Here is a 12,642-nt window from a genome sequence, read left to right as displayed (position 1 = left end):
CCAAGAGAGCGTCACTTTTTGTGACGCTACGGTGGTACTGTGCAGTGAGCCACACTTACAAGGTGGCACTAAGCCACTATTTGCTGCTTAACGCCACCTTGTAAATATGGGCCCCTCCAACACAATTTTCTGCATCAGAGGAACACGCAATGGGTGTTGCTGTGGACGTTCCACCATAACACCCATTGCTTTTGACCTTTCCCCATATTTACAAGAAGGTGTAAATCTGTGACAGCGACCCCAGGGGTGGCGTTAGCGGGGCACAAAGAGAAGGAATACATTTATTCCTCCTCGTTTTTGCTTTTTCCATGTGTGCTGGATTCTGCAGCACACATAGAAAGAGCAAAAGGCCATGATTGAATGTTTATGTGCAGGAAGGCGTCCCTTCCTGCACATAAACAATCATTCAAAAATAACGATTTGCTACTTCTATGCATGTTGCATTCTGCAGCACACATAGAAGTACCAAATCACCATTGCAGACTGTTTATGTGGAGGAAGGGACACCTTCATGCACGTAAACAATCAATCCCCTCAACGCAGGCACCCTTGCTCTACGATGCAAGGGTGCTTACGTTGGCAGCTAAATTTAGCGCTTGCACAGGGGAAACACAGGGGTGTACCATATTTTAGTAAATGTGGTTCATCCCTCCGTTTCTAAAGTGAAGCAGTGGAGCACTGCAAATTTTGTCGCAGCACCGCTGCATCACTTTTTAGTAAATCTGGTTCTAAGTTTTGGGCCCAAAGTCTTGCTCAAGGGCACACAGCCAACAATATTTTAGGTCAGCATGCCGAATACCAAGGATTACCTCTTATGCCTCTTTAACCCACCACCAGACACTCCCTACTTATTTCAAACTTGCAGATTCCTGCCTTTTGTCTGGTTTTTTTCTGACTTTCACTTCTCATTCTTTTCCCCTTCTGTATTTTACCCTCTCCTGCTCTGGGTGAAAATCTGATGAGGAAAAGAAGTGCCGGTCTCCGAAATTGAGTGCCATTGGGCCCCACCTGCAAACGCCCCCTCAAATTAAGCACTGAATGTGGGGAGTCAAACACCCACAAGGGCAGATTCTGGTCTTCCCCCACTTAGGCTCTCATTTCAAGAGTTGTAACAGAACCAAGAGGCAATAAAACCCAAGAAATGGTGGCATTACGGAATCCTGCTGTCCGCCCATTCCATATTTCCGTAGTTGGAATGGAGATAAGGTTTCTGTTTCCCCTTTTTCCTTTGATGAAATCACCGTAGGGAAGCGCAGCCAATTCTGTGCCAAATTTGTGTGGATATGTAATGTATGTTTGGGTGCGAACACCCACTTGTACCACAGTCATGGGTACCAAGGTCTTTGTAATGAGGGCATTCGTCAGTTGGAATTTGGATTGTGCCCAGAATATATGGAGCTGCTGGTAATCCGAGGTCAATGCCTGAATGCTTAATTTGAGAGATACCCAGCTAAGCTAGCAATAACATAAGATTCAAACACTGTGGTAGAACCCTGAAATTACGGGTGCTCAATATTCTAGAAAGTTCTCTCATAAATTATGAGAGCACAGCCAAGCTGCCAGCTCTTTAGAAAACTACTGCACTCTGAGCTGATTTAACAGTCATGTAACTGAGAACTGAGACCCCAGCACAGCAATGAGTAACGCTGGATGGCAGCTGAAAGTGACCAATTTAAACTATATCACCTTGTTACCCAAATTCCCCTTAACTGCACCGCAATACTAATGGACGGTATCATAATCAACAGTACAATTCCAGAATTCCTTCTGAACTTGCAGGGGATTACAACAGATAGCCAACTTTCTACTCTGGCTACAGTAATGCTCGATAAGGGCCTGATGCACAATCTGCACTTAGTAGTACGTTTTGTAGTACTACAAAATGTACCAGGAGGTGCTACTTACAAACTACGCCTCCACCGTTACCTATACCTTTGTGTGCAGAATGCTGCCCCCGGCTGCGGCCTCTCTGTACACTTAAATGTAAGTATTCATAGTAAATATGGGTGGGGCTGGAAGGAATGGGTGAGAAATGGGACATACTTACTACACAAGGGGATGGGATTAGGGAGGAATAAGAGGCATTTATGGAAGGGTGGGGTTTATTAAGGGATGTCACCAACCCACACAAGAGCAAGCCAACTGATATACTACAGGAGTGGGAGTCATTTAACTTACACTGTTGTAGTAAATTTACTTTCAGACTTCGTGAATACCAAAAATAGTACTCAAAAGTGTAAATTACCCAAAAGTGTAAGTTACCTTTGAGCATCAGGCCCATATAGTGTAAATGTTATTACATTCCACCACACAGTATGCAGAATGAAATTGTATTGCGTAGCACCCTGACTTGGCACGAAAACAGCATGTTGGCACAGTATAAAACACAGCAATGAATAAGTAACTAGAATTAGATAGGTCACTTACACTCTGAAGAATAGCAATCGAGATTAACTGCATTTGAGCTTGATACTTGCTATTGGTGCCTTGGTAATGTTGGTTCACCTTATCAATAATCGTGTTTCTATAGGTAGCTAGTTGCTAGCTTGGCCATTTAAGAGGAGTGTAGAAGAGTTACTTGCTAATTTCACAAGGTTTCAAATGTGAACATAAGCTCCCCTCCACTGAAATTAAGGGAAGTCTACATAAGATATTATCCACCACCTACCGTTGGTGCACATGTGCACACAAAATATTGGCCTAGCAGCCCAAAGTTGGTGGTGGTAGAGTGAACTAATCTGGGCTACCGACAAAGTGCCTTTAAAATTTGAGGAACTCTTGAAGTCATGAGATAAAATACCCGCAAGATGAATTCCCTCCCTGGTGAGCTCTTGCACCATCCTATCCACTGTGAGCTGCTCCTCAGGGTTATCCCACACACTGTGCATGTGAGTGAACTTTGCTTTAATGTCTGCTAATTACCTTCATTACCCAGGTCTCCTAAAAACGCTTCTTATGTATTTTACATGTGGCGCTGCTATATTCACTGGGGGATGATTAATTTACTGAATATATTGCAAACAGTAAATGGTTTGTACACGGCGCACTTTTAGCTTGTTTTCATTTAGGCACAAGAGCCTGATTAAAAAGATTTTTTACATACGTAAGTGTGAGTTCTCCATGGACATTCAAGTCCAGGTCCAGTGAGAAGATCCTACCGTTCCCACACACACCACTGCATCGTTCATTCCATTAGGCAGACTGGACTCCACTGGCCCAGTTCAAAGACTTCAGAAAGCAGAGGTAAAATGAAAGAGTGTTGCAAGCATATTAAAGTATTTCCCTTCTCTCCTCTCCAGGTTACAGACATCAAAGAGAAACTTAAGCTATCTAAAAAGTTCTGGTCAACATTACCACACACTATCTGTAAAGATGAGAGAACGATGGCTGGCACGTCCAATGAAGAGGCCTGTTGGAATGGTCACAACAAGTCCAGGTGAGACCCAGTGGGCCCGTTTTATGTGCACATGTTCAATTACTGTTTGTCTTCCTTGAACAATTTGTTGTATCAAACATGGTTTGCAAGGTTGTGACAATAGCACAGGCTTCCTCTGGCGGGACCCAAAGATCAGAGGTTTCCTAAGATAGACTCAGGGCCTGATTATGAGTGGGTTGGTTAACTCCGACGTGTGTGTGAACGCTTTATATTACGAGTTTGGTGCTCTTTAACTCATCTGGCAATTGTCAGATATGTTAAATACCTCAACTCTCTTTAAACTTCTGCAAGTCAAACCTGCTGAAATTTAACGGGGGAAAATCATATAGTATTTACCGTAGCAACATTTTGGTGTGCTGAACACTAAAATCCACGTTATTCCCCACAAACTTGTAAAGGTGTTATTTATCGCACATAATAAGTAATGTACCATGGGGTATTGTAATTCATTAAGTGCATTAAATAACACCTAAACTCGTAATCAGGCCCAGAGTCTGAGGGGACAAGCATACCAGCACATTTCAAAGACTACAAGAGCATAAACTGCTCGAGTAGTACTGGGGATTTATCTTCAAAAGCTGAAAGAGGACAACGGTTCATCAAATCAAATCAACTGTAATATAGACAACCTCAGTCTTCAACACTGATCAAACAGTTCCACAAGCAATCAGCACAAAGGAGAGTAAGTTTTATGCCTCGCACAAACTGAGAGTGACTAACCAGGCCTTCCTGACTCAGTCTGTGACCAAGAGACCTGAAAGACAATCAGGCTGGAGGATGACTCAAGGTGTTATTTCATCTCTCCACTCACCCTCCTATACTGACCACATGTAGACCACCTGAGAGTACCTCCTGTTAGGCCACGGTCACATAGAGGGCACAGCTGGAAAAGGTGACAGTGACTCTGAAACAGAGCTAGTTATAAGGGGGGGACCAAGAAATAGGTTGGGAGGCATGAAACGAAGGAGCAACATCCTGCCTGAGTGTAATCAGAGAAATGCAGGGGCTGCTGTTGGGAGGCTCTCTGGTACAAAAACAGGAATAACAGAAAAGGACTGAATACTTTTCCCTTTTTGGTGCTGTAACAGCTAGAATACAAATGACAAACGTTGAAACCTGCATGCTATGAGCAGTCCCCAATGTTGGCTGAAGAGAAGATCTTGATCCAGGATAATAAATTACATGAAATATGTATATGAGAAGAAGGCGAAAATAGCAGACAGATTTGAAATATGTTGACAATCAAGTAAGCCTCAGTGGCCTACATCATGGGGCAATACTGGTACTGTAATAGAAGAAAACTCACAAACAGTCTTGATACAATATAACAATATTCTAAAGCATTTTGAACCTATGTAGTTAGAATGCTTTTCTTGTAGAGATTAACATAAATAGGGTTAGGATTGAATCAGACTGATTCTGAGAGATACACCAGGAGTTTAGAAATAGTAGAGCATATACAGTATCCAGGATCAGCAATATGAGAAAAAAATGTGAAAAAAATATATAAATGTTTGAAGCTAATTACAATATTAGAATATTAAGAGCTTCACTGAAGACAAGCAGCAACATATACATCCTGGTATAGTCCACTGCTTTCGACATTACAATGCCCTAATCCAATGTCTCTGCCTCTCTCTCTTTCCTCTGCCTCTCTAGGATATTTGGATTTGGCAAGGGAAGAGAGAGGCAGATGATGTGAACAAGGGCACATAGGAGTCTTTCATCCCCCCTAATGTAGTTCACTGTGAGAGTGGAGCCTTGAAAGCAAAGAGGGAGGAATTCTGCCCAGCTCCTATTTCTTCCTAGCTCGGCTGAAGGATCTAAAACAGGACGACTGGACCCAGGAAGATCAGGGGCTGACTTTGGCTTTCTTTCACAGCTGTGGTGATGTATGTTCAAGAGTTAATAGCCATCGTTTTGTGTGCAGCTGTAATCGTTTAACTTTCACAAAAAGAGCTCTAAAAAAGCATTGGGGATTTTAACTGCCTCTCGCAAGGCCTTTGTTTTTAAATAGGATATCCTGCCGTCATTGGGCAGAACGGTAGCAGGCTATATCAGCTATTAATGGCCTGCTACCTTGTTATAGGCCTTCATCCCAGGCCTATAATGCTGAAGTGGGTCTTTAAGGGCCAGTATAGACTGCTAAAGCAGAGTATAAGGCTCTAGTGAGAAGTTTGGAAAGCAAAGGTAAAAAAGCAATGGGGAAAACACATAGTGAATAAATTAATGAGTGAGCAATTTATAGCATGAAAATAAGGTATCTTGGCATGAGTACTTAATAAATGTGTTTTAATGTCTTTCCCGAAGGTGGTCAAGAAGAGAATTAGCCTAATTTCTAGGGTACGAAAATTCCATTACTTGAGCTCTATAATGGAGAAGGCTCTGCCACCCCTTGACTAAAGCATATAGGGGGTCATTCCGACCCTGGCGGTAGACTACTGCCAGGGCCGGGGACCGCGGATGCACCGCCAACAGGCTGGCGGTGCATCCATGGGCATTCTGACCGCGGCGGTACAGCCGCGGTCAGAAACGCGAAACCGTGTCCCGCCGGTTTCCCGCTGCCCTTGGGAATCCTCTATGGCGCCGCTGCAGGCAGCGCCGCCATGGGGATTCCGACCCCCTTACCGCCAGCCTGGCTCTGGCGGTTTTGACTGCCAGAACCTGGCTGGCGGTAACGGGTGTCGCGGGGCCCCCTAACAGGGCCCCACCAAGATTTTCAGTGTCTGCCAAGCAGACACTGAACATCGCGATGGGTGCAACTGCACCCGTCGCACCCCTTCCACTCCGCCGGCTCCATTCGGAGCCGGCATCCTCATGGAAGGGGGTTTCCCGCTGGGCTGGCGGGCGGCCTTCTGGCGGTCGCCCGCCAGCCCAGCGGGAAACTCAGAATAACCGCGGCGGTCTTTTGACCTCGCAGCGGTATTCTGGCGGCTCCCGCCGCCCGCCAAGCTCAGAATGACCCCCATAATCTGCATTGAGTGTAGCAGTTTGCCCTGACTCCTAAAATGGTGCCTCTGTAACTAACTAGAAGTTCAATTTGCCAAAGAAAGTGAGCCTAGTTTGTTAAAATACGACTCCTGAAATAAAACCACTGCGACCTTTGATTGACCACCAGTGCAGAGAATACCTGGCTTGAGAGATCTGGGACTAGATTTATGAAAAAGTCCAGCAATGCAGCAAGGCAACGTGCTGCACTACACTGTATTACAGGGAAAGAGCAGCAATGCACCATTTTTACAGATTTACAGTGCATTCCTATTCTCTTCCTGCACTGATGCACTGAATGCTGCCTAGTGGCAATGCAGCATCCTTGTGCCATGGCACTAGCGTGCCTGCGTTACAACCAGGATTGGGATTGTGCAGGAGGAACTAGAGCAGCCGATGGCTACCTGGGTATCATGCGAACAAAGGCTGAACTCCAACCATGGTATTTTTTTAAATGTCAAATGGTGATATCAAGTATGCATTAAATAGTGCAGGCGACAATGGGAGCCCTGAGTGATCCATAACAGAGTGCAAGGTTCCTGGGTAAAATGTCCACAGTCACAGTAAGGATGCAAACCAGTTGATGGACTTTTTCTCAGTGAGCTATTGTGGGAAAGCTTACAAAGAGAATAAATTGGTCCATGGTATCAGAGGCTGCCAAGAGGTCAAGCAAAACTAGGGCACAATCCACATCCTTTTCAACAAAGTGAAGGGCAGCATTATCCCAGAAACTGAGCACGGTCAAAAATCTGATTATAAAATGCAAAACAAATATGTTTATCAAGATGTTCCCGGAGCTGTGTCACCACACTCCTTCTATCACTTTGGCTCAGCATGCCATATTGGGGATAGACCAAGAGGTCTAGTTATGTTTTCTCAAATTAAGGCCTTTTTTTAGAGGAACACAGCCATCTTAAAAAGATAATTTGGCCACGTGTAGCAGCATCTTGAGAAGAAACATACAAACACAGAGCACTCATGAGAATAAAAAGAATAAAAAGGTACTCTCTTCAAACAAATGGGTGTAGGGAAATATAGGCCATCTACAGAGAAAGAGTTGTGTAGAAAGAATATTAAGGGAGTGACTGAGAATTCTTGTAAGGCAGTCATGAATGTGCAACTGCAAAGTGAGATGGAAAAAAGAAGTATGGATTCTGCTGCGTTGTCTTCAACAAAAACAATCCTGAAAAGAGATACGTTTTTGTTGTTGCTCTTGAAAACAGGTGGCCATGGCCTACAATGCCTTTTCTGATTCCTTTTGATCTTCAAAGCAGTTTACACAAAAAAGTCTAACAAAATGAATAGAGCATAGTCTAAGGATTTATATAGTCAGTGTAGGATCATCCATTATGGTCCCTTCATCAAGTAAAATTGTTAGCTACTTTTTTAATACACACCTAGTGTGCCCAGGTCCTGATGAAGGCAGACTCTGGATCATTTAGACCTTATGTAGCGCCGAAGCATGTTTACCTCATGAAAATCAAGTAATGTGATAATTAGTTTTATTGTTGTGTAGACAGTCTGGTCCTGATTCACAAAGGTAAACATACACTTTTATGTAAGTTTACAATTGTTTACTATTCACAAAGTGTATTGTACTAGTAGTATCTTTACAACTATGGAGTCTTTGCCCATAAAACAGATAGGACTGTCCTACATTTTTATGTGCTGATACTGCAGCCATAAAGATACTGTTTGTAAAATACCTTTATAAATAACAAATAATCGTAAACTTACACAAAACTGTAAGTTTGGCTTTGAGAATCAGGTTCATAGTACTTTTTATTAAATTATTTATCGTGTATGAGCACAATTTTATTATTCCTTCGCTCCAACGTCCTTATGTACTCTTTCCAAGTACCCTCCTTTTGCAATTTTCTAAGGTACATTGTGAGACTTTGCATCCTCAAGAATATATTGCAGCTCTGTGGAGTGTAATATGCCTATTACCATTGTTGAGCATTGGGAGGAGCTTGTGTGAAGGGCCTGCTTGCAGGTTAGGCCCTATCCCCAACTCCCTCCCTGTGGGCAGCTGGAATGACCATTAGCTGGGGTGGGAGGTTATTTTTTTTTACATAATATTGGCACCCCATTCCTCCCGCTCTACCAGGAAGGGAGGTAACCTAGAATATGTGATCAAAAGGGGTTGTTTACTGGTACCACAGAAATACAGTGGTACCAAAAACAAAAATAGAATATTGCACCGCCCTAGATTTCAGACATCATTAGTGTGCTAATATTTGAAGGCATAAACTGTATCATAGCAGAGCAAGTTACACTTAGGTCATTTACACATGACTGGTGAACTTCAGAGGGTGATTGCTTTTAAGATGTGTATTTTGTATATAAGAGAATCCACATAAAACTCAATTTTCATATTTGTTTTGCTCAGCAAATTCCAAAGTTTTTCAACATGAGTTAAAATCTTCATACCTTACATATATATATAAACCAACTTTAAACTTTTATTTTTCCAGTGAACCTCTATGTTTTTTTTATTGTAAAGTATTATCTCATCATAGTGCATCTGAGGCCAACCAAACGTGTCAATGTTCTTAAACCAAAACAACTGAACAGATTTACCCCCAAATCATAAAAAGCATGCTTTTTGGGTAATTATCTAGCTTTCTGCCAAATTTGGTGTAATTCCGTTCAGCCTTTTTTTCTGTATTGTTGTCTAATTTTCTTCATAGAAATTGCTTGAGGAAAAAAGTGTTTTGGGACCCTCATTTTTCTTGCCCCCATTTGATGGCTCGCCCCGAAACACTCCTGAAAGGAGCTGAGGTGGATGAACTTTGTTTTAAAGTTTTGTGAAGCTGCGTCAAACGGTCCTAAAGTTATTACTATAGTACAAAACATGTTCTTCCTATGGAAACTCCAACTCATGTATAACTAACTACCCAATGCTCACATAGTAGTTGCAACCACTGTACAATATATATATATATATATATATATATATATATATATATATATATATATGCCATTTGTAGAAAAAAACGCTGCCCACCAGTCTTCTAATATAGTACACAGTCTTTATTCCTTACAGCCAACATATAGGGGGCTCATTGATTGTATGGAGATCTTTGCTGCCTTCAAGTCAATTGATATTGTTAAGTAGCTTCTGACTGTTTACTCCAGTAGATGATAGAAACACAGCAGTCTATGGTAGAAGTTGGCACTCAGCCAGTAATATATGGCAATATAACCAATATGCAGAGATCACGCTCAAAAAAGAGGTACCATGATTTGTTTGTTTATAAAAGGATGAAGGATGTTGGTCTGCTACCTGTACTTTGGAGCTCATTTTAAGATATGGTTTATTCAGTCAGATTCTATATGATAGCAGCCTTAAATTTACTTTATTGCCTTGACGTATCACCCAAAACACTTTTGTTGTCAAATGTTATTATACAGGCTATATGTCCCAAAATGCCTCTTAATGGGCAGGACGGACCTTATATAATAGAAAATGAAAAAGGACTCACTATTATGTGTCCCAGAACACCTCTTAATGGGCAGGACGGACGTTATATATTGGAAAATGAAAAAGGACTCACTAGCCATGATAAATGTATGCGTTTCCAATGCTCCGTCAGAAAGCCATGGCTACACTAGCACAGTGGGTGCTGTGATGTGAGAGGATGGACTCACAAACCCGCAGTAGGTAATATAATATAATAATTCTATATATATATACATATATATATATATATATATATATATACGTTTCTTTCCTTTGAATGTGTTTTGCACTTTTTTGAAATAATATGGAGACACCCAAAAGGATAGTAAAATTACATCTCATTGAACTGGACTGAGGTGTTGGAATATATATATATATATATATATTTACATATATATATATATATATATATATATATATATATATATATATATATATATTAATTACCTACTAGCAGTCACCAGTAGGTAGTTATAGTTAAGACCTAATTTTCATAGGAAAACCATTTTTGGTTTTGCTAATACCTTTGGAGCCTTTTGACAAATTTTCATGAACTTTTCAAAATGAGTATGACAGTCATTTCAGCTGCTGTCTTGAAAGTTTCATGGTGATCCATCAAGTGATGGCACAGGAAAAGAGGGAGGTTGCTAAATTCATTTTCCCATAGGAACTTTAGACATGACTACAGCCCGAACTTCTGAACAAAATGACATCTAATTTGGCAGAAAGCTAGATCTTGGTCCGCAGATTGTACTTTTTGTTATTTGGTGTAAATCTGTTCAGCCGTTTTTGCGTTATAAAAGGAAACAAATATAGATCTCTGGGCAGAGCATAAGCACAGATCTCATGGTAAGATCTGATTGTCTGTCAGCACTTCAACCAGGAAGAGCTGGCAGCCATCTTGGGACCAATATACATGATAGGACCCCGTTGAAATGCATTGTAGTGAATGGTAGATTTTGAGGGTCACAGAAAGGACAACATATAAAGGGGGATAACAGATTTTAGTTACAACATAAATCATTTGTTGATGGTACCATACTAATTTTGAATCATCTTGAGCGAAAACTGTTTTTTCATGATTTGCGGATAGAGGTTATGGGAGGTGCTCCAGAAGCTAAAATGAGAGCCTATTTTCTGTCAATTCACACTATTTTTCTCAACCATATGAGAATGAAGTCTGACATTCTCAGTAAAATTATACTTTCAACAGGATTAGCCAGTGAGTCTTGTCCTAACAGTCTTATTTTTGCCAAATATGTGGCACACCTGAAGCCAACTTGATTGAATCAAACTGGTAAAACTTGAAACATTTAATTTAGAAACAAACAATGCGAGTGGGTTCATTTGCCATAGAACATATGGCCAATGCTTTAGAAAGAAAAAGCAGGACATGTTTTAAGTGAGTTCTCAAATTTTACTCTCCTATTTCAATAAAACATTCTTACATGCACCCAACCGTAGCCCGAGTATAGCTCAATTACAAACGTGTGAAAAACACTTTTTTTTTCTTCTCAGTTTTAGATAGCGCAGGCTTGACCTGAATGTATTGGAGTGCTTTAAAGAGCATCACCTGCATTGCAAAAGGACTCTTTAATTATGGTATTAGGCAGGGGGAGATCAAGTGATTTTCCCAGAACCACAGAATGTCGACCTGACGCCGAAAGTTGAACATGGTTCCCTAGTTGCAAAGTCTGCAGTTCTGGCTGTAATGCCACATCCTCTCCTACAACATATAATCAAGCGATCAACTAAAAATGTAAAAGTGCATTGTCACCTTTTGAATACTCAGAAAATATGTCCTCATTTTAGTTTTTTAGAGCACTAACCATGATTTCTATTGAAATAAGACCCTCTCATTGTTATAATATCTAAAGGAAATGCTTAAAGTATTACAGTTTATCTTACATCAAGTTGACGCCAGGTCTGCCACACCTTTGTAATAAATATGGAAAGTTATAAGTCTAGTCGTTCATTAGAAAACCTAGGGTGAGGCAGATGTCATGGGCACAGACTCAGATAATTGAGGGCAGGGAGGAGAGTGCAGAGGGAATAAGTTGACCATTCTCGGTAGGCAGGAGAGGCAGGGGAAGCACCACGGACCATGGAGGGCAGGGGCAAGGGGGGCAGGGGGAACAATCCAACCATGCAGGACTGGCAAAAGAGGCTGTGGCAATATAGCAGATTATTGAGGGCAGAAAGAAGAGGCAGCGGCAGTACAACCGTACATGCCCACAGACCCGATTCAGGCAGGAGACTCCTGATGTTTTTAAGCCCAAAAGGTTTTTTCTAAATCTCCCTCTTACTAAGTTCAGAATGTTGGCAAGTATGGTACATTGTATCTCAGAGGGCTGGAGGAATGGGATAGGGTAATGGACTCGGATAACAGAGGGCTGGAGGAATATGGTCAGGTGCATAAAACTGGCCTTACAGGGCAGGCATCAGTGGTTGCAGCAGCACAATACACCACACAGGGCAAGTGGGAAGAGGAAAGCAATAGTGATGAGACAGGGCCATGCACATGGACAACAGAGAGCATAGGGGAAAGAGGCAAGGGCAGCAAGCTAACCATACTGAATAGATAGGAGGGACAATTGCACCATAATGGACCATGAAGGGCAGGAGGGAGGAGGCAGCGGCACAGCAACGGACCAGGAAAGGCAGGAGGGAGGGGATAGGGGCCTGCACATGGAAAACAAAGGGCAAGGGTGAGTGGACAGGGCATGAACAGCAAGCTGACTATGGGTAGCAG

At 41.9% G+C, this 12,642-nt stretch overlaps 1 protein-coding gene across 2 annotated transcripts in view; it reads left to right on the top strand.

Moving 5' to 3' along the window:
• GPC6 (glypican 6) overlaps nt 1–12,642 on the top strand; it is a 3,616,389-nt gene that overhangs the window by 3,564,588 nt on the left and 39,159 nt on the right. For both annotated transcript variants that reach the window (XM_069205139.1, XM_069205140.1), the window contains one exon: nt 3,300–3,436. In XM_069205139.1, coding sequence (XP_069061240.1) covers nt 3,300–3,436 — 137 coding nt within the window. The remainder of the gene's footprint in view (nt 1–3,299; nt 3,437–12,642) is intronic.

This window comes from Pleurodeles waltl, chromosome 8 (assembly GCF_031143425.1).
Source record: "Pleurodeles waltl isolate 20211129_DDA chromosome 8, aPleWal1.hap1.20221129, whole genome shotgun sequence".
Lineage (NCBI taxonomy): Eukaryota > Metazoa > Chordata > Amphibia > Caudata > Salamandridae > Pleurodeles > Pleurodeles waltl.
This window is presented reverse-complemented; position numbering and strand designations above follow the sequence as displayed.